This window comes from Brachionichthys hirsutus, chromosome 14 (genome assembly GCF_040956055.1).
Source record: "Brachionichthys hirsutus isolate HB-005 chromosome 14, CSIRO-AGI_Bhir_v1, whole genome shotgun sequence".
Taxonomy (NCBI): Eukaryota; Metazoa; Chordata; class Actinopteri; order Lophiiformes; family Brachionichthyidae; genus Brachionichthys; species Brachionichthys hirsutus.
In genome coordinates this window covers 2814011-2838147 of record NC_090910.1, presented here as the reverse complement: position 1 = coordinate 2838147, position 24137 = coordinate 2814011, and the positions used below count along the sequence as shown (strand labels likewise).

Sequence of the window (24137 nt, the reverse complement as noted above, 5' to 3'; positions counted from 1 at the left end):
GATGGATGGATGGATGGCTGGATGGATGGGTGGATGGCATGATTTACAGCACTTTAGCAGACAGTTAACCAGAATATGTTTAGACATTTCTGTGTGCGTTTCCGTACTAGAGATATATGATGCCAAGAATCCTCCAGCGCTGATGCTGCTGTCCGTGCGTAGTTTAATGTACAGTTCGTTGCCAGAAGAGTTGATAGAGCTGGGCAGCTGATTACCACAAAATTTGCCCAGCTCTGGGGCACTGCTGCTGTCGCCATCATAAACCTAGATGCACAAAACCATACAACTAAGAAATAAAGTATGTATAAAGAATATATTAACACTATGAAATAAAGGCAACAACATTCACACAGTTATTGTTATATTGCATTCATAAATAGGAAATAGGAAATATATTATTATTGCTGTTGTTGTTATAAAACTGAACATTTCATTGTGAAGCTATGGGATTGATGAATCTATTACTATTAACGATTATTAACGAAATAAATAAAATGGCAGGATGTGCTGAGAGCCTTTATTCATAATGAGAGACAGTAGCAAACATGCTTGGTTGACCTTCTCTCTTCTTCAGGGCGTTTTTGAAAAATTATTTGTTTCAACAAAAACAACTTTGTAAAATGTTTCCCAAAACTCTACCAGCCATACTGTACGTTCAGAATTACCCAGTTGGGATCACCACTGTTTATAACGAGTGGTTTATAGGGACTTGTACTCGATGCTGTGTTTAAATTCCATCAGTCATATTAACTGTTGTTGTTGAACCACACAAATATCTGAAGCAATCAATGTCGGAACTGTGATGTGAAATAATCCGGGATTTGTTTATCAGAGGTGGATCAATCATTGATGAACTCATCACGCACAAAATAATAAAACATGGAATTGTCAGAAATGAAATAATCATACTTGAACAAATCAGAGGCAAATTAAAGAACTTAGTAATCATGTTTGCTATTTTTCTTTTGTTGTTGTTTTTTTTAAGCAAAAGATACAGAACTTCTCTTCTGGTTACAATTCAATGTCCACATCAGAATTGTTAAATGTTAAATGCTAATCCAGGTTTTTAGTAGAAATGTGTTTTTTTTTTTTTTAAAGCTTTTTTTGTGTGGAATGCCTCATGTGGGCCGACCTCATCCAGACTTTGCCTCCTGCGGCCCCCGGGCCCCCTGATCTATAACATCATGTGCCCAGATGCTGTAATATACAGTACTCACAGCTAGGTAGTCAAAAGTGCAGGTAGAGCTGGACTCTAGGTGGAAATCAGAGAAGGAGAGGAGCAGCTGGTTGCCCTGGCTCGTCTTGATATTCCAATAGCACTCAGCATTAGGGTGGTAGGGCAGGGGGAAGTTAGGGGAGGAAAAAGCTCCAGATGCAGTTGTCAGTGTCCCTCCACAGCCTGGAACACAATGTGTTTGTAAAGGTGCAAAGATTTGAATATCATCAAAAATATTTAACATAATTTACTTCAAACAGTGAAACTTTCAAAAAAAAAAGTTTTTGTAATAAATAAAAATAAAAAAAACATTTTGGTTTACAATTTCTGAAGAAACTGACAAAATGCTTCCATGGTGTCTAAATTATTTTATATGCACCTCTAAATAAATTATACAAAAGGGGGAAAAAAAGAAAAGAGGCAACCAAAAATATCACAGGTTAGATTTAATTTAAAATAGCAACACATTTCTTCAGCGTGAAATGTAGGAGGCCTTTATGAGTATTCAGAATCAGAATACTTTAATAATCCCATAGGGAAATTATATAAGAGTGGAAAGGCCAAGGAGTATAAAAGAAAACTAGCAGCAAAGGCATCCGAGTATCATATGCTAATACTTGCATGCAGCAAAACACATTCTCACTGGCAGGTCGGCTCCTCAGGGTGAGCCACATCATGCAGTAACCTTTTCGTATACTTGAGGTTGACACGAGTTAAATCCAAGCTTTCTGGTGGTCATAGCTGACCACTCCATGCTCTTTGCTTTCTCTGAATAAACTGGCTAGCAGAGGACATAGCGAATCGATACCACTCACCAGTCTGTGTGCCATCCCAGTGGGCAAAGAATCCAGGACGTGTGATGGTGGAGTCAGAGTGGAATCTTACCCAAAGGTAATTGCTATGAGATACCAGGACTGGTGGCCTCTCATTGGCACAGAATTTACCAATAAAAGGAGATGTCTCATAGCCACCGTCCCTGAAAAAAAAAAGTGGGAATCAAGATTATCATCAGAGTATAGGACACTTATAGAAACCAAATGTCCAGATTATACCACACACAGTAAATCCGTAATTTAATGATTCATAAATGTACATAAAGTTAAATCTATGCAGAATTGCATCTCAATCATTCCATTTCAACTGGTTACATCATTGTGGTTGAATCGGACAAGCGGCTTACCTGATCTCCACAAAGTCATAGTTGCAGGAAGGAGGGGACCCCTCGAGTTCAAAGGTGGTGAAGTTGAGTAAAATCTGCATGTTGACCTGCACAATGATGATGAAGATGCAGTCCCTGTGGTTAGGGTAGTAGTTAGGGTAGTTCGGTGAACTGAAAGAGCCAGTAGGGGAGGTGAAGGTATCGCCACAATCTGAAGGCAGACAAAGGTTTATGAACACAGATAAAATATTGACTGCTTTATGGATCTTTAACTCCACAACTAGTGAGTCTACCCCAGGCATTTTGCTAGCTTGCTACCTAGCTGCACCTGCTACAGCCTGGTTCTCAGATTCACAGATTCGGACTTCCGGCATCGATAACTCTTTGTTGATTCGTTGTCGAAATAAAAACGATGCCTCTTTCCCATCGTTGGAAGGTAGACGATGTGCTACAAGCTCAGTTTTATCAAAAGTAGCTGTCTTTCAAAATGCAGAAATAACATTGCTTATAACTAAAATAAGGCGCACGGTAGATTTTTTGAGACAATTAAAGGATCTTGTGTGCGCCTTATGGTCCGAAAAATGCAGTATGTATCTCTGTTTCTTGACAAATCTATCAGTCATCTCAAACATTGTCAACGAACACAAACTTATACCAGTCAAAGTATCTATACCTGTTGCGGCGTTAATGGATACGTAGCTAGCAGAGAATCCCTCAGTCACTAAACTTGCATCAGAGACAAACAGCAGGGTCATTTGGTTGTCCGTACTTGTGATGGATGGAGGCACTGAACGCCCACAGTACCTGCACAGGAGGAACAAGCGGATCTTTTCACTTACCAACAATGACAAAGAGAAGGTCAATTTATATGAAGTTGACTCTGATGTTTTACATTTCTTTTTGTAAAGCTTTTGTGATATATTTTAAATGCGTTTTCATGAATGGTAGAAAGTCCTCTTTACAAATAGATACGTTTGATGAAAGTTTAGGAAATATTTGTTAAATAAATGTTCTGCATATAAATGCTAAATTTCTGTATCATGGTCAAGTCAAGCTAATTTAAAAGGCAGAAACAGAGATGGGTATAGTAAAACAAAGATTCAAAAGAAAGTGGCACTACGACATGAAAAAAAAACAATTTAAACAATAAAACAATTAAATTGCAATAACCTGGACATACACCTGCTTAAACATGTACAAACATCCATCTATCTTCAGCAGCCTAAGCAGGGAAGCCCAGACTTCCCTCTACCCGGCCACTTTTTCCAGCTCTTCCGGGGGGATCCCAAGGCGTTCCCAGGGCAGCCGAGAGACGTAGTCTCTCCAGGGTGTCCTGGGTCTTCCCCGTGGTCTCCTGCCGGTGGGACATGCCCAGAACACCTCGCAAGGGAGGCGTCCAGGAGGCATCCTCTCAACGCGGAGGAGCAGCGGCTCTACTCCGAGCTCCTCCCGGGTAACCGAGCTTCTCGCCCTAACTCTAAGGGAGAGCCCAGCCACCCAGCTAATTTCAGCCACTTGTACCCACGATCTTGTTCTTTCGGTCACTACCCAAACCACAGGTGAGGGTAGGAACGAAGATCGACCGGTAAATCGAGAGCTTTGCCTTTCGGCTCAGCTTCCTCGTCACCATGACGGATCTGTGCAGAGTCCGCATCACTGCAGACGCTGCACCGATACGTCTCTCATGGACAAACAGACACACACATTCAGGATGTCAGGTACCTGCCAATCTTGGTTCCAGTCTGTACAGTACCGTTGTCATATACCTCGAGGTAATCATAGTTACAGTTATTATGGTACTCCAGGTCAAACGAGTCGAATGACAGCCGGACCAGGTTGCCAGGGGCAACACCGATATACCATGTGCAGTTGGCACCGTGCGGGTAGTTGTTGGGATGGCCAGGGCTTGTGACAATGCCTGAAGGACTAGTCAGTGTATCGCCACAACCTGGTCAAGTAAAGTAGGGAAACATGGTCACAATCAGAGATCACCGTGATTAACTATAGACAGTTTAAATTCTGTTGTGTGACACAAATTTGACATTATGCTGAATTGAATCCTGAAGATTTTAATGCTAAACGTAAGGCTGCAGTTCAAAAGCAGGAGTAAATTGCAATCTGCTTAAGGCGGGTCTCTCCAGCCATCTCTATTCCCACTTCTTCAAACAAATACCACCATTAACTTCACCTGACTGTCAACCGCTGTCCGATTTCCTGTCTCGGTCATCAGGCCTGCAAATAACAAAACCGTTTCTACTCTTCGACTAGCTGAACCTGCTTTTGTAGGCATTTGCTTTTTGTACTTTACTGTTCGCGATTGAAGTGTCTTTTACCAATTTATCTGACTGCCTACATGTTACCAGATATTTAAATTAAAATAAATTCCACATGTGAGCAATGTGGACGGCAATCTCGCCACTCACTATCATTAAGTATATTTGTGTGTGTGAGAGAGAGAGACATATTGGGATCAAAACCAAAAATAATAATCTAATGTGTGTTAAGTGTAAAACGGATTCAATTCAGTTGTCAACCAGAGGACACAAATATCATTAATTTTGTATCGACACAAAATTTTGTTTTGATTGTACATCAGGAATTTATGTTGATTGAAGATACACAGTTTGTAATTAGTGGAGTTTGCATTTAGGTCAAATGAAATACATTTAACTGAATTGACTTAATAAAATAAGTCAAAATTAATAAAATCAAATGAATGATTTGATGTGGTGAAAAGTAAAATAAAAAAATAACATGTTCACTAAAACAGATGGCTGCTGTTGCTAACTGCTAATATCCTTTGTTGAGCGCTACTACAAGGGCAGTTAGAGTCAGGCGACTTTCCTTATAAGGAAACAGATCATTGTGAATAACCATACTAATCTCACCCTCTAAAGCAATGCCATAGGCAGCCTCAAATCCATGGTTGTTGACGGATGAGTCCGTCTTGAAGTGAATGAAAATAGACTTTTGTGTGGACTGAAGCCATGGGGGGATATCATTTCCACAAAAGGTCCCCAGCAGTGGTGAGTTAGACATGGGGCCATCCCTGACCTGGAGGATGGAAAAAAAACATGCATTTTGAGAAAGTATTGATCATTCCCCCTCCATCTAAAATCAGTTCTGCCTATACCTATCCAAATATTTGACTTGACTTGAGCAAGCAGGCTGCCTTTCTGGCTACCAGCTACAAACCAGATCTGCTGGGATTCATCACAGTTACAGCCAACAGAGCCATAAAGGCATGAGGAAAAAGCAAAGCTGAGGGATGCAATATTCAATTTCACCAATAGATGGTGCAACCGTCGTCACAGTATCGTAAAGCTGGCCATAAAAAGCCTTGATTTTGAACTGCTCGCAGTTAACCTAAGGCACATCTATCTCCCTAGGGCTAGGACTAGGGAGTTCACACACGCACGAGTGTGTTTACGCCCACCCACAGCTGAAAACAGGGTGAGAATCCACTCGTGAAACCATCCAGAGGCATTTATTGTCATTCCTGCTGACTTGAATAGCCCTGGAATGGACTCTCACAGGTGTTTAATTAGTTTATGGACTGCCTAACCAGGAGAAACAGTGCCATTGGCCTACTGTATGCTAATATTAAGGATTGGCCACTTCTCCAAGCCCCACCTCTGGGATGTCTAACCACAAATAAGTTTGCCTGCAGCCACAGTGCATTCCAATGGTAAAAAGACAGCCTCCAAACATAAGATTTGGAGGCTGTCTTGTCATTGATTATGTCATTGATTATGTAGCTAAGTGTGTAATACATGATGTAGACTTTTGGACAGACATGTTGGTTTCTGTCAGGACATGTTACTTTGATAACAGATAAAACTTGAATCACAAGCAAAGTGAAGGCAGTTCTGAACAAGAAAAGAGGGGGATGTTCTGAATAATAAAGAGGAGGAAGAAGATACAAAGGGCGTTAACAGCAAATGCTGAAAGTGGTGAAGGAACTGCACAGGACAACGATGGAATGGCCATCAAAGTCCATAACGAGAACAATGGGGGGATAGTAGGTAGAGGAAGGGCGAAAGAGTTAAGTTCTTTCTTCACCACGTTCGACTCGATGCCCACCCCTCCCTCTGTGTTACCTCCTCTCCCCCTTTTTCATTAGCCCAAGCCTTTGACCCCACACTGTGATAAAACGAGCAAATTATGAGATAAGAACTATTTCATATTGACTATTTTGTTTACCTCAAATTTCTCTGGATATTGTTTCTCTATTCTGTTTAAAAATGTTCGGCTTAATCCACCTAGCAGAAGATTGGTGGTTTGATAATCCACACAGTTTCCATTCAAATGTATCCTTGAACAAAATAATTGACCTCAATTTAGTCCCCAGGGTCAAATGCAACGAAGAATTTCTCCTCCGGGGATCAATCAAGTACAGTATTTCAGTTCTGTGTTAATATTGAGTTTGATTGCATTCACAACTCCTAGCTTGGCTTAATGGTAACTGAGTAGCAGAGCTTCCCAACAAGGGAGGATTTCTGCTCCACTGACGAAAGCATGCCTGGCACACGTTACATTTCCTCTTTTTGGACTCCCTTTAAAGCTTTTTGTTTTCCCTTTTACATGTCTGATCTATCTATGGGACTTTTTTTCATTAGAAAAACATTTGCACAAAACATTTGCACAAAAACACAGCAGTTTAAATCATTGTATTTGATAAATTGTCTTGATATTCAATTACTCATTTACCTCAACAAAGTCATAACGACAGGAACCTCCTTCAACATCAAATGACAGGAAGTTTAGCGTGACCACATAACCTTCTGGCTGGTTGATGACCCATTGACAGTCCTTGTTGTGGGGATAGTAGTTGGGGTGGTAGGGAGAACGTATCTGCCCAGTCCCAGACAAAGTACCTCCACAAGCTGGGGAGAAAGGGGATAACGGCAGGTCAGTTGCTTGAGGAATGGGCTGAGAGGTGTTGGAATAATCATTTTATTTTATGTGTGATTTATTTATTGCTTTACCAAACGTTTTCATTTAATAAAAACAAACATATAATCAATATATATTGTGAAATTGTTTTACCTTGATGTTAACCAGACTAAGTGTGCAACCTAAGATAAGGTGAACAGAATGCGAAGTGATGCGGGATGTGACGTTGTGTTTTTCCTTATCTTGCACTGTTTTATGCCAGCCATCATTCATCCATCTTCCACCTCTTATCTGGGGCCGAGTTGTATAAGCAAAACCTGAGCAGAGATTTCCAGGACACACAGCCGGAGGTCCAATGACACGCAAACAAAGTTGGCCTAGAGTGTCCTGGTGCCACATACACTAATGGACATCCCTTTGCTCAAACAAGGTGTTCGTTATGGACAAACTGTGCACTGAAGTCCAATACCATAACACTACTCGCGTTTAGATCGGGGAGGCTGTTCATCCCAATCACCCCCCTCCAGGTCTCACTGTCACTGCCCACGTGAGCATTGAAGTCCCAGTTGGAGCACTATCCGGTACCCATTCCAGGGACTCTTAGAAGTTAGAAGTGGACTGCTGTTTGGTCCGTAGGCTGAACCAAGAGTGAGGCATTTGTACCCCACCCGAAAGCACAGGGATGTAACCCTCTCATTCACCAGGGTAAACTCCAACACATGATGGCTGAGCCTTAGGGATAAAAGCAAGCGCACACCAGCCCGCTGCCTCTAACAGCGGGCGATGCCAGGGAAATAGTGTCTAGTCCCTCTCGACGGGTTTGGTTCCAGAGCTGAAGCTGTGGGTGGAAGTTAGCCCGACTATATCAAGACAGTACCTCCTAACCTCCCTCACAATAATAATTATTCCCTAAGAGAGTTGATAATTAAATATGATGACCGTTATTTTATGACTAAAGTACTGTGCAGAGCAGAGAAAGTAAGAATGATATATGTGTGTGTCAGAGTCTGATTCTCACCAACGGTGTACACAGCCCTGAAACCAGCACGACTGACGGAGCTGTCGGACCGGAAGCGAATCCACAGGGAGTTGAAAGAGGAGACAATGGGAGCTGGCAGGGAACTGCCGCAGTACTTCCCTATTAGTGGATCAGTCTCCAGCCGGCCATCACGAACCTGGAAGAAGGCATTATTACATTGTAAATTAAAAAAATGATGGAAACATTTGTATTTTGACCATTAAAATAAGTTTTTCTTTTAATTTAATTTAATTCTCAAACTTCACATTTTATATATAATAACTCCCTGAAGGCTTGCCATAATCTATATATATATAATTGACAGAAAATAAATGACAGGAAAGTAGACTAAAGACTTTCCTTTTCCTGTTTGTCCCTCTTTCTGTCTCTGTCTGCCGGTCCTTCTGTCCGTGGTGCTGCAGAACCTGGACCTGTGGCTAACGCTGATGTCACTGGTATTAGCATTTCTAGTTTTTTTTATTCATCTTGCTTTTGTCTGCCCCTGCTCCTTTGTCTCTCTATCGCTTCCCTATCCATCTCCTTATTTTTGACTCTACTCTGACCTGTCATTCGCTCTCTCTCGCTCTCTCTCTCAACCCAGCCAGTCAGACAGATGGCTGTCAACCATGAGCCTTAGGTTCTGTCCAAGGTTTCTGCCTGTTAAAGGGAAGTTTTTCCTTCCCTCCGTTGCCAGAGTGCTTGCTCTTGTGTGTCAAGTTGGGTTCTGTCTTTCCCTGCTAATCCTGTAAAGTGCCTTGAGATGACTTCCTGTTGTGATCTGGCGCTATATAAATAACATTGAATTGAATTGTGTTCTAAAAACATACTTAAAAACTCAAATATAACCTTACACAATAATTTACAATACTAACATAAAAGCACACTAGTGTTGTCTAAATTATTAGAGATTGGGTATTCAGAGATTATATACTTAAATACATTTTAAGAAATAAATGATGACATTGATGAGTCATAACCATGTCCTACCTCCACATAATCAAAAGAGCAGGCGCTATGACTCTCTAGACTCATATCAGTGAAGTTCAAGGACACCTTCTCACCGACTGGCAATGTGATCAAATAAACACATTGACGATTGTGGGCATAGTCATTTGGCCAGTTGGGGGAAATGATGACGCCTTCACTATCAGTAAAGGTACCACCACAACCAGGGTCACCTGAGACACAACATGCACCAGGTTAAGTGTGAAGTTTCTTACATAAGGCAGGCAATTGCAACCATAAGTTCAGTAGATCAGTAACTTGATGCTGTGTATTCTCCATTCAGTTCACTCTTCAACATTCTCCGTTTCATTATAGAGACACTTCTCAAAATGTTTCTTACTTGGTGATGTTGTGTATGTGATGTGGAAGCCACGGTCAGAGATAGTGTAGTCAGAGTGGAAGTGAATCCATGCAGCTGGACCAGTAGTCTGTAGGGGGGCAGGCATTCCACTACTGCAATACTTCCCCAGAACCAGGTCTTCTGGCAGAAGACCATCCCGGATCTATATGATATTTCGAAATGCAAGACAATAAATAGGATAAAGACTACAAAATGTGATACTTCATGTGCTTTTTTCTATGGACATGTTCTGTAAAATGCACAACTGTTACAGTGTAAAAGTTTAATGTACGAGATTTTGATACAGCAACAAGACCAAAAAAAACCACAACAAGAATCCTTTATGAGAACGAGAACGCGAACACCTATATCTTTTACACTTACACAGGTTAGCTGTGAACATTGTGATATTGCTTCTTGTCTGACATTTTTACCAATATTACAAAGTGAATTAAAGGCAATTGTGTTTAACAGCATTTTTTTTTTACCTCTAGAAAGTCAAAATTGCAGTCCGGATGTTGCTCCAGACTCAGTGTTCCAAATGCAAAGGTAATGAGCAGACCGGGATCCACCGTCACTGTCCAGTAACAGTCTCGGTTGGGTGGGTACTGTCCAGGGTAACCAGGTGAATTAATGCTGCCATAGAGGGCAGTTAATTCCTCTCCACACACTAAGAGGAGAGAAGATTAAATATTACTTCTCTCTTTCATTCGTGAGTTTGTCCTTGGAGCTTGAAAGGCACAGGTTTCGCAGGAATGTTCATGTTTCTGGATTTCAGGGTTACAGTTCACTTTGGTAATTTTCAGGTTCATATTTCTATTTTAGAGGGAACCCATGCAAACACAGAGACAACATGAAAACTCTACAAAAGTCACCGGTCAAGTGCCACAAGATGGTGTGCATGGAATTGTTGTTGTTGTTTTTTAGTGTTCTTTTCTATGCACAGATACATAGTAACATATAAAGTCAGTAAATAGTTCATCTTCCGCTTTAGCGGGTCAGGGAAGTTGCCGGAGCCTATCTCAGCTTGCTGTGGGTGAGAGGTGGAGTTCACCTTGGGAGTACCAAAGTTCGGGCCCGACAAACTTACAACTGACCAGCCTCACTGATGCATGCATGCCCGGATACGAGAGAGCGTAATCCGAGTCAAAAACCCAACGGCACCAGGCAAATGGTACGACTGGGAGGGGACGGCCCATGGAGACATCGCAGAGGAGGGTAGGACCGCCTACTTGCACCACAACATCCTCGAGCTTGTACTTTTCCGGGTTTAGACCGTTTCTGACAGAGCTGTTTGAGACAGAAATGACGGACGCTGTCCTGCAGCATCTGTTTGCTCTTTTGACCAAAGACTGTCACTGATATTTCATTCAAGTGTCTGAGAACTGAGTTAACTTGTGGAAAAAGGGTAGAATATGTAAAGGTTCCTTCTGTATTAAAAATATATTTTTATATAATAATAATATATTTATAGCCCACCTGGATCCTGAGACTGCCAAGAAACTGTGAAGCCACCAGCATTTATCGAGTGGTCAGAGTGGAACCAGAAGTACAATGAATTATGGGAGCTGTGGATCTCCTGTGGGCTATTCTGACCACAGTATTTTCCAATAATTAAAGCAGAGGGGCTCTCCCCATCGTGGACCTGAAGGAAGTCATAGATGCAGTTGGTGCTGTCCTCCAGATCAAAGAAAGGGAAAGTAATGTGCAGAATCTACAGAAGAAAACACAGAAAGGATTTTTGTCAGTATGTTATTTGAAATTATAGCAGCCATTTATGCTAGGAATGCATATTTCTTCATCTTTTAGCTAGGTTTTGTGTTAAAGCAAAATCATTTGCAGTCGACTCCTCAACACCAGCAGCAATTCCCCTCTAAGCTCCTCCCAATATGGTTGCCTTCTCTTGGGCTCGTTGAACCTTTTGACCGATTTTATTTACTTTCATTTATCTATCCATTACTACTTGTATTCATCCTTGTATGAGGCAGCCTGCCACACAGACATTTCATTGTCAGTGACTGCTCTCTGTGATTGTCACGCACATGATAACAACATCTTGATGGAGAACAGCTGACCTTGTTCATGTCAGTGTGAAGCTGCCAGATACAGTTCACCATGTGATCATAGTCATCGTGACCCGGGTTGTTGGGATAACTGAAGGTGCCAGCAGTGCCGCTCAGGTAGCCACCACACTCTGGAACAAGCAGATACACTTTCAGTGCATTTAATGAGAGATGACGTGCCACACACACTGAAAAAGGATGGAGTCTGAACTTAAAGGTCAAAAAGGAGGTGATCCTCAGTCTCTCTAAATAAAGCACAGTAGATACTAAATGAAGAAACAAATGGTTTATCTTTCTTCTTGTTTTGGTAATATATTGGTAAATGGACTGTATTATAAAGTGTCTTTCTAGTCTAACTGAAGGTAGTCGAAACTATCAGTGAACCATTGACAGTATCACAAGACTATAGGGATGCTTTGAAGCCACAGATTGGGACTGCCTCATATCCCTATCCACTAACACCAATGAGCAAGTAGACACAGTTTGTTCATACATGTCCTTCGTTTTAGACACCCTTATTCCCACCAATACCCGAGCAATAAACACTGGGCGGAGTCTAGGAAATCCTATATAAAAAAAGAGGGTTCACTACACTGGCCCTGAGCTGGAAAAGAAAGCGGCCATCTGGGAGGTCAAGTCTGCTTTGTTGATTTTGCTCCGCAGCCTGCAGGACTCCCTTCTGACAGTGGCACTTGGACTCTTGAATATCTCATAGCCATAAAACCTCATCCATCCATCCAACCATTGTCTTACAGATGAGACGATCATCTTATTGAAAGCCGCTTTTCTGCCTTGCGGGTCACGGGTGTTGCCGGAGCCCATCCCATACGGGCTCTTGCCCGTAGTCAGCTCCGGGCAGAGCAAGGTCACACCCCGAATGTGTCGCCAATGAATCACATGGCCACACACACAGACAACTGCTCACACACACACAATTTGGAGTGATCACATCTCTTAAATTGCAAGAACACGGAGAAAACTCCGCACAGATCGGATTCGAAAGTACAAGTTTATTTCTGGTTATTCCTTTCAAGATCCTGATATAGTTTATGTGTATTTGCACTAGTGATTTACTTATATTATTGTTTTTGCATTTTCTGCAGTATTTCCCTGGATGCCTTACAGATTGCTTCTTAAGGATGTCAAATTAAATAGTGCTGAATTTATTTATTTATTTATTTTAAATCAGATTTTTTTTTAATCAATTGTGGCTCCTAGTAAGTTGATCATGAAACACTTACACAGGAAGTTGTTCCCCTGTAACAACGTTTGGTAAGTCTCAGCATCATTGTACAGCCCGTCTGCTCTGCAGCTAATGTACCCTGGCGTACTCCTACTGTGGAGCTGTCCGTGGTGCTGAAACGCGCCGCTTTTGTTTTGTTGTGTGGGGAGAAGCGTTGTTTCAGGGGGCCCTCCAAAACAAAGCGGCACATTTCAGCACCACGGACAGCTCCACAGTAGGAGTACGCCAGGGTATAGGGCAGACATGGGCAAACTAAGGCCCGGGGGCCATATACGGCCCGTTCGGCTTTATACCGGTAATACGGCCCGCCGAACTTGTCCAAATAATATCATTAAATAACATTTTATTATAAACCTCATTCATTTTACCTTTTCCCTGTAATGCTACCTGTAAAAGGCAAAATCCTTTCATGTAATGGCTTTTACATGTCATTTATATTAGTTCACACAAACACTCCAGCCTGGCCCGGCCCCTCTGTCAAATTTTAGAACCCATTGTGGCCCGCGAGTCAAAACGTTTGCCCACCCCTGATCTAATGTCTCTTAACTCCCATAATCTAACAACTGATTAAACACAATGTTTCAGCTGATTCCATCAAATGCACTTATTCCCCAGTGCCTCTATATCTCCTGAGCCGACCAATACCTTGTTGCTGTGTCTGGCAGAGTGGGCCAGTCCACTGGGAAGTACAAGAACACGTGAATCCATTAATGTTATCGGTGCAGGTTCCTCCATTCAGACAAGGGTTGCTCAAGCATTCGTTGGTATTCTGGTCACAGATTTGTCCATGCCAGCCAGAGTAGCAGTTGCAAATGTAGCCAGGAGATAAGGTGGTGGCCTGTCACAAAGTAGTACACCCATAAGACATGCATAGTGGGGAAATATTTAACATACTGCATATTTGCTGAGGCTGCAAAACATGCCATATAACCAGATTTAGATCTGGTTTAACCCTGTTAATGAGATACTGTTCCCTCAGACAGCACCCCTGCAATAGCAGCACTACTGCATGCCTGAACACACATACACAGTCAAACAGACTCACCACACACTGCCCGTTGACACATGGGTTGTTGGTCTGACAGATGTTGCTGAGCTCTGTGCAACCAGTTGGTCCATAACCATTACCTGTGTATCCTGCAGGGCATGTACATATAGGCAGGCTTGTACCTGTAAAAGTCCAAGGGTTGTCAGAAAAAATAAATACTTTGTCATGTATTCAGTAAAGCATGCTGTATATTGAATATAATTATATGAATTATAAATATAGCAATTATTACCTGAGCTGGAGGAACAAGTAGCTAATGGGTAACAGCCTCCATTGTTGGTAGCACAGATATTGATCTGGATGCATGTTCTTCCATCCCCTTCATACCCTAAAAAAAAGAAACCTAATGTTAAAATCAGGCTGAATTTGACGCATTAGACTTAAACTGGTTTGTGGTGTTATTTTGTTGCCTTAACCTTAATATATCTGCAGTTTTGTCATGCTTGATACAGCATCAACTTAAACTAATTCAGAATTAATATCTAATCTTTACCACATGGCAAGTACCAATCAGTATTGGGTCACTTAAACCATTTAGTATAAAGACAGTGGGATATCCTGAAAACATGGGAGTCTAAACAGTGCGCTAGAACTACACGTGACCCACCTCTTGCTGATGACACCCAGACATCCCGAAACCATATCATCTCATTTAATTGACTGGGTGATGAAAAGCTATAAGCTTCAGTTTGCTCAAATCTCTGCTTATTGTAAAGAATATACACAAATACAGCTCACTGAACATGTGAAAAGCACACTTGGAGCGCTTGGCGATCTAGCCTCAGCATCTGGAAGCATGCTTGCATGCCCATTCCTCAAATTTATACTCGTATCTCAAAGCAGAATATTGCTCGCAGGCCGGCTCGTATCGCGGAACGTTCATATGTCAAGGTATTACTGTATTTGTAAATTCTAGCAATTATCATACCTGGAGGGCAGGGCCCACAGTGGAAGGAGCCCATGGTGTTCAGGCATTGCACCATGGGAGTGGTGGAACAGCCGCCGTTATTGGTACGACATTCATCCACATCCTGACAGCTGTATCCATTTCCTTGCCAACCTTAGTCATATAAAAAGTAATAAGAACATATATGTGGTCATTCACGTAATATATTAAGTCTCATTCATTTTAAGATACGTTTGGTAACTTAATTTCTTGTATATGTTAACGAGGGTTAGAATAGCAGAGAACATCTATTCGCGAGAGTAGAGAGGGCGTGCTTAATTAACAATCCTTCAATACAATTCTGGTGGAGTGATTTTTTTGCCTAACTTTTATCTTTACTTTCATTTGCTAACACTCAATCTCTGCTTCTGGCCCATAAGTACCAAAAGCTACAGGCTAACGTTGAAAGAAGTATGTTTTAAGAATTACCAGCAGGACAGCCTCCACAGTAGAAAGACCCTTGGGTGTTGTAGCAGGGAACAGGTGGGTTGGTGGAACAGGGCTTGTTCGGCAGGTTACACTCATTCACATCAGCCACACAGGCCGGGTTAACAGCTGAAGCCTCCCAGCCACTCTCACAGATGCACCGGAATTTAGGCTATGTATTTGTGGGAACAATGGCACATTGTGAAACATTTTAACCAATAGGCAATAGTGAATTCTCTAGTATCAACATAAAATAAAGATTTAGGTCCCACTCGGGTCAGACTACCGCTGGACCTGTTGAATCGGGATATCACTTAAATGGAATCTGTCTGACAAAGCAAAGTAGGCTAAAAGATCTCAAAAAGCAAAACACCATGCCGTGGTCAAAAGAGATTCAAGAACAGGCAAGGACATCTGTCTGGAAAAGGTGTCTAGTCTGGAAAGTGCGCTTGAGCACTTGGGTTATGAGAACATGGTCAAAAACTACCAGCAAGTCAACTTTTGAATGGCTAAAAATCAAAAGCAAATAAACACAAAAATAAATTGAGGTTTTTGGAGTGGCCGAGTCCAAATTTAAATCCAATTGCAATGCTGCTGCATGACCTGAAACAGACATTTCAGGCTCCAAAACCCCGAAGACTCGGCAAAAACATTTCCTCAGTGCTGTGAAAGACATTGCAAGATGTTGCTAAGGGTGGCACAACCACTTTGATTTAGGGGGACATCACACCAATCATCATTTTGAATAACGTAATTGAAATAATCTTTTAAAAGCTGCATTGTGTTCACTCAGAGTAATTTTGATGATCTGAAATATCACAAGTGCATTGGAAGCAACATCAGAGGGGCAAAAATACCCTTGACAGAAAAACCTCTGAGCTCTGCCTGGATTGACGACGAGAAAACCTGCCACCGAGTTCCCCACACATGAAGACAAAGTACCAGCACATCGTGGGAAAATCCCAGCAAGGGAAAAAGCGGCTCCGCATCGAAAGAGGCCGAGATGGCTTCTGATCAAGAAAGATCATCAGGCTCAAAGCAAAGCCCCTTGACCAGCGTCGGGACAGATGGCTCCAATAAAAGAGAAAGACGGAGTCACTGCAGCCAGACTGTGAATTCTGAATAACGTGCAGCAGGACTGATCCCCCCCCCCCCTCCCTCCCTCCCCACTTTTGTATTTATTTCATGTAACTTGTGTCATTTTGTTACTTATATAATTTATTGTTGATCCATGTTTGCTTGTCCACCTTCTTATGTAATTGCAAAAACCTTGAAAGAAAAGGAAGAACGAAATGAGACATTAAAAGAGACGCTGAAGGTCAGACATTTTGGAGACAAGGTCAAAGAGGCCAGACTTCAATGGTTTGGACATGTCCAGAGGAGAGATTGAAAAAGCAAAGCAAAAGGACCATCTCTGAAATACTGATGCTGAAAATATGTTGAAATGATGTCTGATGACTGGTGAGCTGTTTGGTTACCTGTCCAGGTGTAACTCGGTCTGCATCAATACACATCCCGTGCACACACAGGTTCTGTCCAGCATTTCTGCAATCATCATAGCGTACAGTACAAAGAGTCCCGGACCATTCTGGAGAACAGCTACAACTGCAACAAGAAAACAAAAAACACAGACGAATTTAAATAATATCAAAAGACTAGCTGGCATGAGATGAGTATGCGTCTGAGTTTGATTCCAAAATGATAGTGGTGCATAGATCAACACCAGCATCAAGAGATCTCTGACAGAACCTCCTTGTCAAGGGTTCAGGGTTCAGGGTTACTTTATTTGTACCCGTAGGTCGACTTGATTTGCTGTGAGGTCAGATAAAACATCCTATTTCCATTCAAACCAGCAAACATGCATATAAAACTTATACAACCGGTGAAAGTGCTCAAAGAACATTTCATCATGTCCATGGGCCCTTCCAGAATCAGCAACATGAATGAACATGAATGTCAAACGTAATATTATGGGAAGCCAGGTACATACGTGAAAGATCCCGGGGTGTTGAGACAGGTTCCTCCATTCTGACAGCCCTGAATTGTTCCGGAATAAACTTGACATTCATTCACATCGGCTTCACAATTTGGACCCTGAAAGAAAATAAGACAGAAATATGTTTTGACTTTATTCAAACTATTAGGAATTAGATATTATATGATCTTAAGAATGTGAATGACATGAGTCATGAATGAGTTTGATTCTAGAACTTTCAAAGGACGTTCTGTATTCATCTCTTCATTGGATGATATTTGGCCACTGGGGATTGTTTCAACATGATTCTTCATCAATAATTTTGTTTTTGTTCATTTTCTGGATACGTGGTTTCAATCAGAAAATTAATTAGAATAAAACCTGAAAAGCCTGAACCTGACCTGAAGCCAAATTCATCAAATAAAGTTTCAAGAGTAGTAGAAGCAGTCTGCTATTATTTTAAGCAGTAGCTGTGTCACTATTACTTAAAATCCCAACAATCAGAACACCAATAGCTGTTTCACTATTACAATGCAGCCTCGTCGGTAGCACGGGTCGAACGATTAGCAGGAGCTAGCGTGGCGCAGCCAATGTCTCCCTTGAGCCCGTCCCAAGCCTGGATAAATGACGAGGGTCGTGGCAGGAACGGTGCAAAACTTTGTCAAAAAAATGATTCAAACAACCTTAAATTTGAAAGTCATACCAAATTGGTCTAAGTTAACAATAACCACAATCCGTGCTGTCAAACCACAGGATGCTGGTGGAAACTGGATTGCTGTGGGTCAAAGACAGAGATGAAGAAGAGGAGGTACATAGATGTAGCAGTGAAAGGAGAGACAGGGACTATATCGGTAGAAGGATGCTGAGGATGGAATTGCCAGGGAACAGGACTAGAGGACGACCCAGGAGAAGAGACATGGACGTAGTGAGGGAGGACATGAGAGTGGCTGGTGTTGGGGAGGACGATGCAAAGGACAGGGTGAAGTGGAGAAGGTAGATTTGCTGTGGCGACCCCTCACGGGACAAGAAGAAAGTCCAGTCGTCGTGTGTCACTATCACCAGTTGGCTTTCACGAATGCTTATAATTAATAACAACAAAGCAAAGTACATCTTCAAGTTTGCAAACAATGGAGAACTCACGGCCCAGTTACTGAGACACACGCAGTGATACGCGTTGAGTAAGTTCAGACATTGTCCTCCGTTCTGACATGGATTGCTGCTGCAGGAATCCTTGTGACTCGCCTGCATTAAAAAAGAGATAAAAGCAACGGAGCGATCATAAATGGCTCAGTGGAAGTTTGAGCCATGAAAACAATCTGTTCTTAAATGTCTTACCAATTCAAGTTCGCTCACTTTACCCTCAAGTGTCATAACCTGAAAATAATAGAACACACATTTTCATGTATACATAAAGTACATTCACAGCGTGAAACATTGTAAGGATGGACACATTCTACCGTACCTCATATGAACATGCAATAATCTTAATGCTTCAAAAATATCAAGAAATACAGACGATACAAATTATCTTAGTTTGATGAACTAAATAATGAAATATGATCATTTTAAATGAATGAATGTGCACAAGGAGTAAGAGAAAGCAAGGTGTAACCGCCTACCCTGGTATTAAGCTGGTTTAGATTGTTGGTGACATCTGGAGGAACACCACCGCCATGAGTCTTAATGTCATCAATGGCATCTTTGTTGGTTTTGACCTAAAATCAGGCGGTGCATATATAGACACATCGGTATAGAGTATACACAGTATAGTACAGTATAGTACAATGTCTCTTTGATTACCCTTAGCCCCACAGCTTCTCCTGAATTAGTCTGCCAAGAGGTGACGGTCACATATTATGTTGTCATGATGTCCGAGTACAAATGCAGACAAGTAGGAAAAGGAGTGTGTGTGTGTGTGTGTGTGTGTGGGGGGGGGGGGGGTTGAGTGAGTTATACTCCAGGATGCATGGCTGGTCCATTCCGACTTAGGACCGGGCGGTCGGCACCCATCTCAGTCGTAACTCGGATAGTACCTGTATAATCCAGTGGACTGCAGGACAGTGATTTATTTACACAGTCCTAAGCATAGTATACTAGGAGCTGGTACTAGTACCCTGTTGCCTGAGTGTAATGTACAACTCCCTCTTACGTTAAAGTCTGTGATGTGGAAGGGCTGGATTGGGACACAGCATTGCTGCGCTAACAGCCAGCCTCAAGTGGCAAAGCTCCATGAGAGAGTCATGTCATGTCATGTCATGTCATGTCATGTCTGAGGATGTCACAGTCTTCCTAAAGTCAGAATTATGGGCTTGTTAAATGGCAGCCACCACCAATGGCCGACTCACGCTTACACAATAGAGTCATTGCACGACTTTGATCACGTCGAATCACGAGGGCGCACCACACCGACTGCATGACAGACAGCAAAGAATATAGCTGCAGTCAGCCCCTCCCATTGCGGGGGGGGGGCTGACACGACCGGATCCTGGATAAACTGTTTGAAGATGGATGGATGGAGGATTCAAAGTATTTTTATTCCATCCTGAGTTTATTCGCCAATCATTGCGTTGTCTGTCTGTCTGTGTCTGTGTGTGTGCACACAGACACAGACAGACACAGACAGACGACGCCCCCGGGCAGCTGTGGCTCAGTTGGTAGAGCTGGTCGTCCAGTGATCGGTAGGTGTGTGGTTCAAATCCCAGCTCTGACTGTCCACATGTCAAAGTGTCCTCAGGCAAGACGCTGAACCCCAAATTGCTCTCTGTGGGTCTGGCAGCAGTCGCCCACTGGAGTGTGAATGAGTGTGCGAATGGGTGAATGTGAGGCCTCATGTGACCGTTGGGCTAAGAGTCAAACCACCTTCTGAGCCGAGGTCCAATATCTCTCAAGAGTCTATCATAAAAGCGCCGTTGCTCCCATTGCCAGAATAAACACGTCCTCGTGATTGTGTCCCTCCAGCCGACCTTCTCAGGAACTCGTAGAACAATAAAGACTCTCACGTCCGAGATTGCTGAGCTCAGAAAACAAGCACACAGCAATGAAATCTTGTATTTGGATTGACGACTCAGCCTTATAACTTTAGATCCTTTCATGCTTAATCAATACTGATCACTTTAATCTATTTGTCTACTTCATTAAACTCAGGAAGCAAAGTCATTTCAGCTGTCTCCACTTTTTAAAGTGGAATTACCTGATTTTAACTGTCGTCACAATGAAACTTAGTGAAGAGTTTACATTTATTACTCACTAATATCAATGATTGTTGAAATGTGCCGCTCACACTCCGACAGCGGCCTTCCTTTATTTACTTTCACTATCGGAGTTGGACCTGCAGTGATTTTTAGTTTTTCATTAAATCTCTGAAGCGCTGTCACTGATCTTAACGATCATTTTCTTCTCCTCTAAATTCTTACCTGACTCAGTAACTGGGTGAGGTCTTCATCGTTCACTTTAACGCCTCCCGACACTGATGTCTGGAAGCGGATCTCTTTATTGGATCCAGCTGTGAAGACCAGATGACCGTCGTCCGAGAGAATACGAGGCCTACAGGGTCAAAGGTTCAAATTACCAGCCAGGCATCAGGAGACTTCTTGTTCATATTGTCTGCACTGAGCTCAGTCACGCGTGTGATCGTTGGACATATGTAGGACAAGCTCCTACAAAAGCACACATCATAAAAGGATAGTCCTAAATTTATTTTGTGATGTTTACATATATATTTTAAAGCTCGAGCAACAAATGCTGGAATCCATGTTATTTTTTTTTATGATCCTGCCATATAGGTGAGATTATTCTTCTCTAAAATAAAAGAATAAACGAGATCAAATCTGATCTCTTTTTCAGACCATATTCTCAGTATATTTTGATGGAAAGCCTCTAGAGAGGCTCTGAAATTAAAAATGTATAAAAACACAGACAATTATTTCGATCTTAGCTTTAAGTGGCCTTACTGCTCATCGTGGGTGCTCCGCTGGTTCCGGTGGGGGCCTGTGTCCCTGGTCTCTCCTTTCAGTCCCACCAGAAGGAAGATCAGGATGAACAGCTGAGAGACAAACATCATCTCGGCCACAGAACGGAGTCGTTTCCTGGACCCTCAGCTTGACTGGGCTTTCATACGCTGCAAACCTGATGTTCTATACAAAGACTTTGCCCTGACAATCATAAAGTCCTCATTTTGCCATAGCTTGGTTTTTTTTTTTTTATTATTTAGACAAAATGTCACTCATATGACTGTAGGAAATGAGTAACCCAACTCCTGTGACTCGAGGCATGTGCGCTTTGTAAATGCCAAACACAAGGTGTGTGTGTAGAGGAACATAAAGTTACCCTGAAAACTACGAGGGCGTAAATGTAACTTCACTGTGTGTGGATGTACTGTGCGTATTTGCAGATATAATGATAAAAGAATAAAGATTTAAGTCTTTTTTATTTAGTATTTAGATTATAGATTTGATTTGTTTTTTTTGTTCTTACGTCTTGTGAAGGAACAGAAATAATCAAACTTAGTGGTGAAATCTTCACAAAAGCTTGTGACTGATGTAGAAACACTTTTGTGATGGTTTTGCATTTTAGAAAAACTGACTGACTCCCCCTTGAACTGCCGCTTTATCGTGGTGGGTGACTTTGTGTGCCCGAATGATGCCAGGGGTGATGTTGTCAGGAGCTTTATGATCCGAGTAGGATCATAACCCTAACCCTAACCCTTGAGGTTGAGCAGTCTAAACAGTCAGCCAAACCCCTCAAGATGTGCTGGACTCCACATTTCTCTGGTACTGAGAGGCGGCCGGCTGCTTATAGACTGGACTTTAGCTGGACTTTATCCCGGTGAACGAGAGGGTCGATTCCCCGTGCCTTGTAAGGGACAGGTGACTCACTGTTATTTCGGCCTACAGGCCAAACGGCGGCGCAGAGCACCCAGCCTTCTTGGAGTTTTGGGAAGTACTTTGGAAGTTATTGATTTCCTAAAATCACGTGCAGTGGCCAATAAAGTTAACAGTTCTGCTAAGTTGAGTTAAGATCTTCTTTTATGTTGAGATATTGTCAGTCAGTATTTGCCTGACTATGATTCTGCAGTACAACAAGTGTAAACTTATAGATAGCTCTGAAGTAGGGTAGCTGAAAATAAGACGCAGCCTACTTTTAACAACCTTTCATCCAGTCATACGATTTTAAACCCCTTAAGAGGCTGGAGAATGACTCCTGCAGGAGCCTCACCTTGGAACCGGAAGATATGATTTACATGTAAAGAGTGTAGAATATGGTCAGTTTTCACTTTCTAAAATAAGAAAAATCATTGTCTATGATAATTTTATTTCTTTAAAGGACTGTAACCTTTGACACACAATGCGGGAAAACATCCAACAAAGTATTTAGTCAATACTTAACTCAGTTCTTGTCTTACGCACACAGTATTTCATGAAACGTCATTTATTTATTTTCTATTTTCGAGGGAGGCTAGTGTCCTTATCACCATCTTTTTAACCCCTTGAACACCTTGAAGGAGAGCTGGTCCGGTTTTCCTTTTGTTTCTCTAAATGAGAAAAAGAAAAGGTTGGGCCTCTATCAGTTCTCATTCTTGACATTTTGATAATGAAGTTACAGAAGGAATGAACAGAGGTGATGAACGATGCCCTTTCAAGTACAACTGAACAACCAACAGACACCGTATTTGTACTTTAGATCCAGTTGGCTGTTGAAAGAGATCCTGACAAATCAGTTATCAAAATAATCATAGTTGACCAATGAAATATATTCCTCAGAGGAATGGACGATACTGTCGATATTAAAGTTCAAAATATTTACCTCAATGTTTAGAATGTCATATTTGTATGTAAGATGGGTATAAAGTCGTTTTAAGATTTTAAGCAGCCTATTAAACATAAATTCAGTTTCCTTTATTTGATTCAACAGAGTAAAATGGAATTGAGCACAACTGTAATATCAAATCAAAATATGAGCAAAATGAATTATTGTGTGTAAAATTTAATATTATTCTCCTTTATTAGAGCTTTCTAGTTCAATTTGTTCATTGTGCAGACAAAGACAAAGCATGGGCACACAAAAGGTCGTAATATGAATGAATTACTGGCTGCACACCAGTCACCCACATGTACAAGTACTGCTATAAATATGAAGGATATGTGAAGGTAGCAAGATTGAATCACAGATTTACTTCCACCAGAAAACTCAGATCACTCAAGAAACTTGTCATGTAAGAAAAAAAAAAGGTCATGTACCGTTTATAAAAGCTTCAGGTTGAACAGCGAGTCATGGAGTTTGCTGCTCCCTGAAGCAACAGGAACAATGTTATTCTCAGATTCTATATTAGTCGATCAAAGTTAAAAAGCATTTATTTATTTATTTCGAGCACAAATATCTACAAAACACAGTATGTACACACACAACACAATAAAGCACATCGATGAGGAGCATTAGTGAAAAATCTATCCTGGTTTTGGATTTTTGTCTGGAGTTTTCTGCCTGTTTAAGCAATTTATTTCTGCTCAGTGACTCGATGTTCTTTAATTGCTACGTAGATAAAACTGACTTGTCAAACCAAACACTCGTTGGAAGGTGCCTTATTGCTCAAGTCTGTGTGATGCCTGATGAAGCGGCTGCTGCTCCGCATGGCTGAGCTCTGCGTTCGTGAAATCGGCCAACAGTGAGCAGCAAAGAGAAACTACAGAATTCTGATCCCATGACCTGCTTTATGCTTGAGACTATAAAACCCAGAAATAATGACAGATTCATCCTGATTATTATCACAGGGCTTATTTTAGAAATACTACATCGTGAACCACAA

The 24137-nt window shown here is 41.7% G+C and overlaps 1 protein-coding gene across 1 annotated transcript in view; it reads right to left on the bottom strand.

Annotated features, from left to right (window-relative positions):
* The window catches only part of cubn (cubilin (intrinsic factor-cobalamin receptor)), a 64470-nt gene extending 43075 nt beyond the window's left edge, over positions 1 to 21395 (bottom strand). Inside the window, exons 1-26 of the mRNA XM_068748207.1 lie at positions 21286 to 21395; positions 20749 to 20878; positions 18955 to 19050; positions 18671 to 18709; positions 18476 to 18577; positions 17351 to 17454; positions 16839 to 16965; positions 15364 to 15532; positions 14917 to 15048; positions 14221 to 14316; positions 13986 to 14110; positions 13586 to 13778; positions 11710 to 11828; positions 11114 to 11348; positions 10123 to 10304; positions 9635 to 9797; positions 9277 to 9467; positions 8290 to 8446; positions 7086 to 7261; positions 5264 to 5429; positions 4098 to 4323; positions 3049 to 3179; positions 2397 to 2586; positions 2032 to 2192; positions 1218 to 1399; positions 108 to 264 (exon numbers count right to left, since the gene is read on the bottom strand). Coding sequence (XP_068604308.1) covers positions 108 to 264; positions 1218 to 1399; positions 2032 to 2192; positions 2397 to 2586; positions 3049 to 3179; positions 4098 to 4323; positions 5264 to 5429; positions 7086 to 7261; positions 8290 to 8446; positions 9277 to 9467; positions 9635 to 9797; positions 10123 to 10304; positions 11114 to 11348; positions 11710 to 11828; positions 13586 to 13778; positions 13986 to 14110; positions 14221 to 14316; positions 14917 to 15048; positions 15364 to 15532; positions 16839 to 16965; positions 17351 to 17454; positions 18476 to 18577; positions 18671 to 18709; positions 18955 to 19050; positions 20749 to 20878; positions 21286 to 21395 — 3859 coding nt within the window. The remainder of the gene's footprint in view (positions 1 to 107; positions 265 to 1217; positions 1400 to 2031; positions 2193 to 2396; positions 2587 to 3048; positions 3180 to 4097; positions 4324 to 5263; positions 5430 to 7085; positions 7262 to 8289; positions 8447 to 9276; positions 9468 to 9634; positions 9798 to 10122; positions 10305 to 11113; positions 11349 to 11709; positions 11829 to 13585; positions 13779 to 13985; positions 14111 to 14220; positions 14317 to 14916; positions 15049 to 15363; positions 15533 to 16838; positions 16966 to 17350; positions 17455 to 18475; positions 18578 to 18670; positions 18710 to 18954; positions 19051 to 20748; positions 20879 to 21285) is intronic.
* Between the last annotated feature and the right edge of the window lie 2742 nt (positions 21396 to 24137).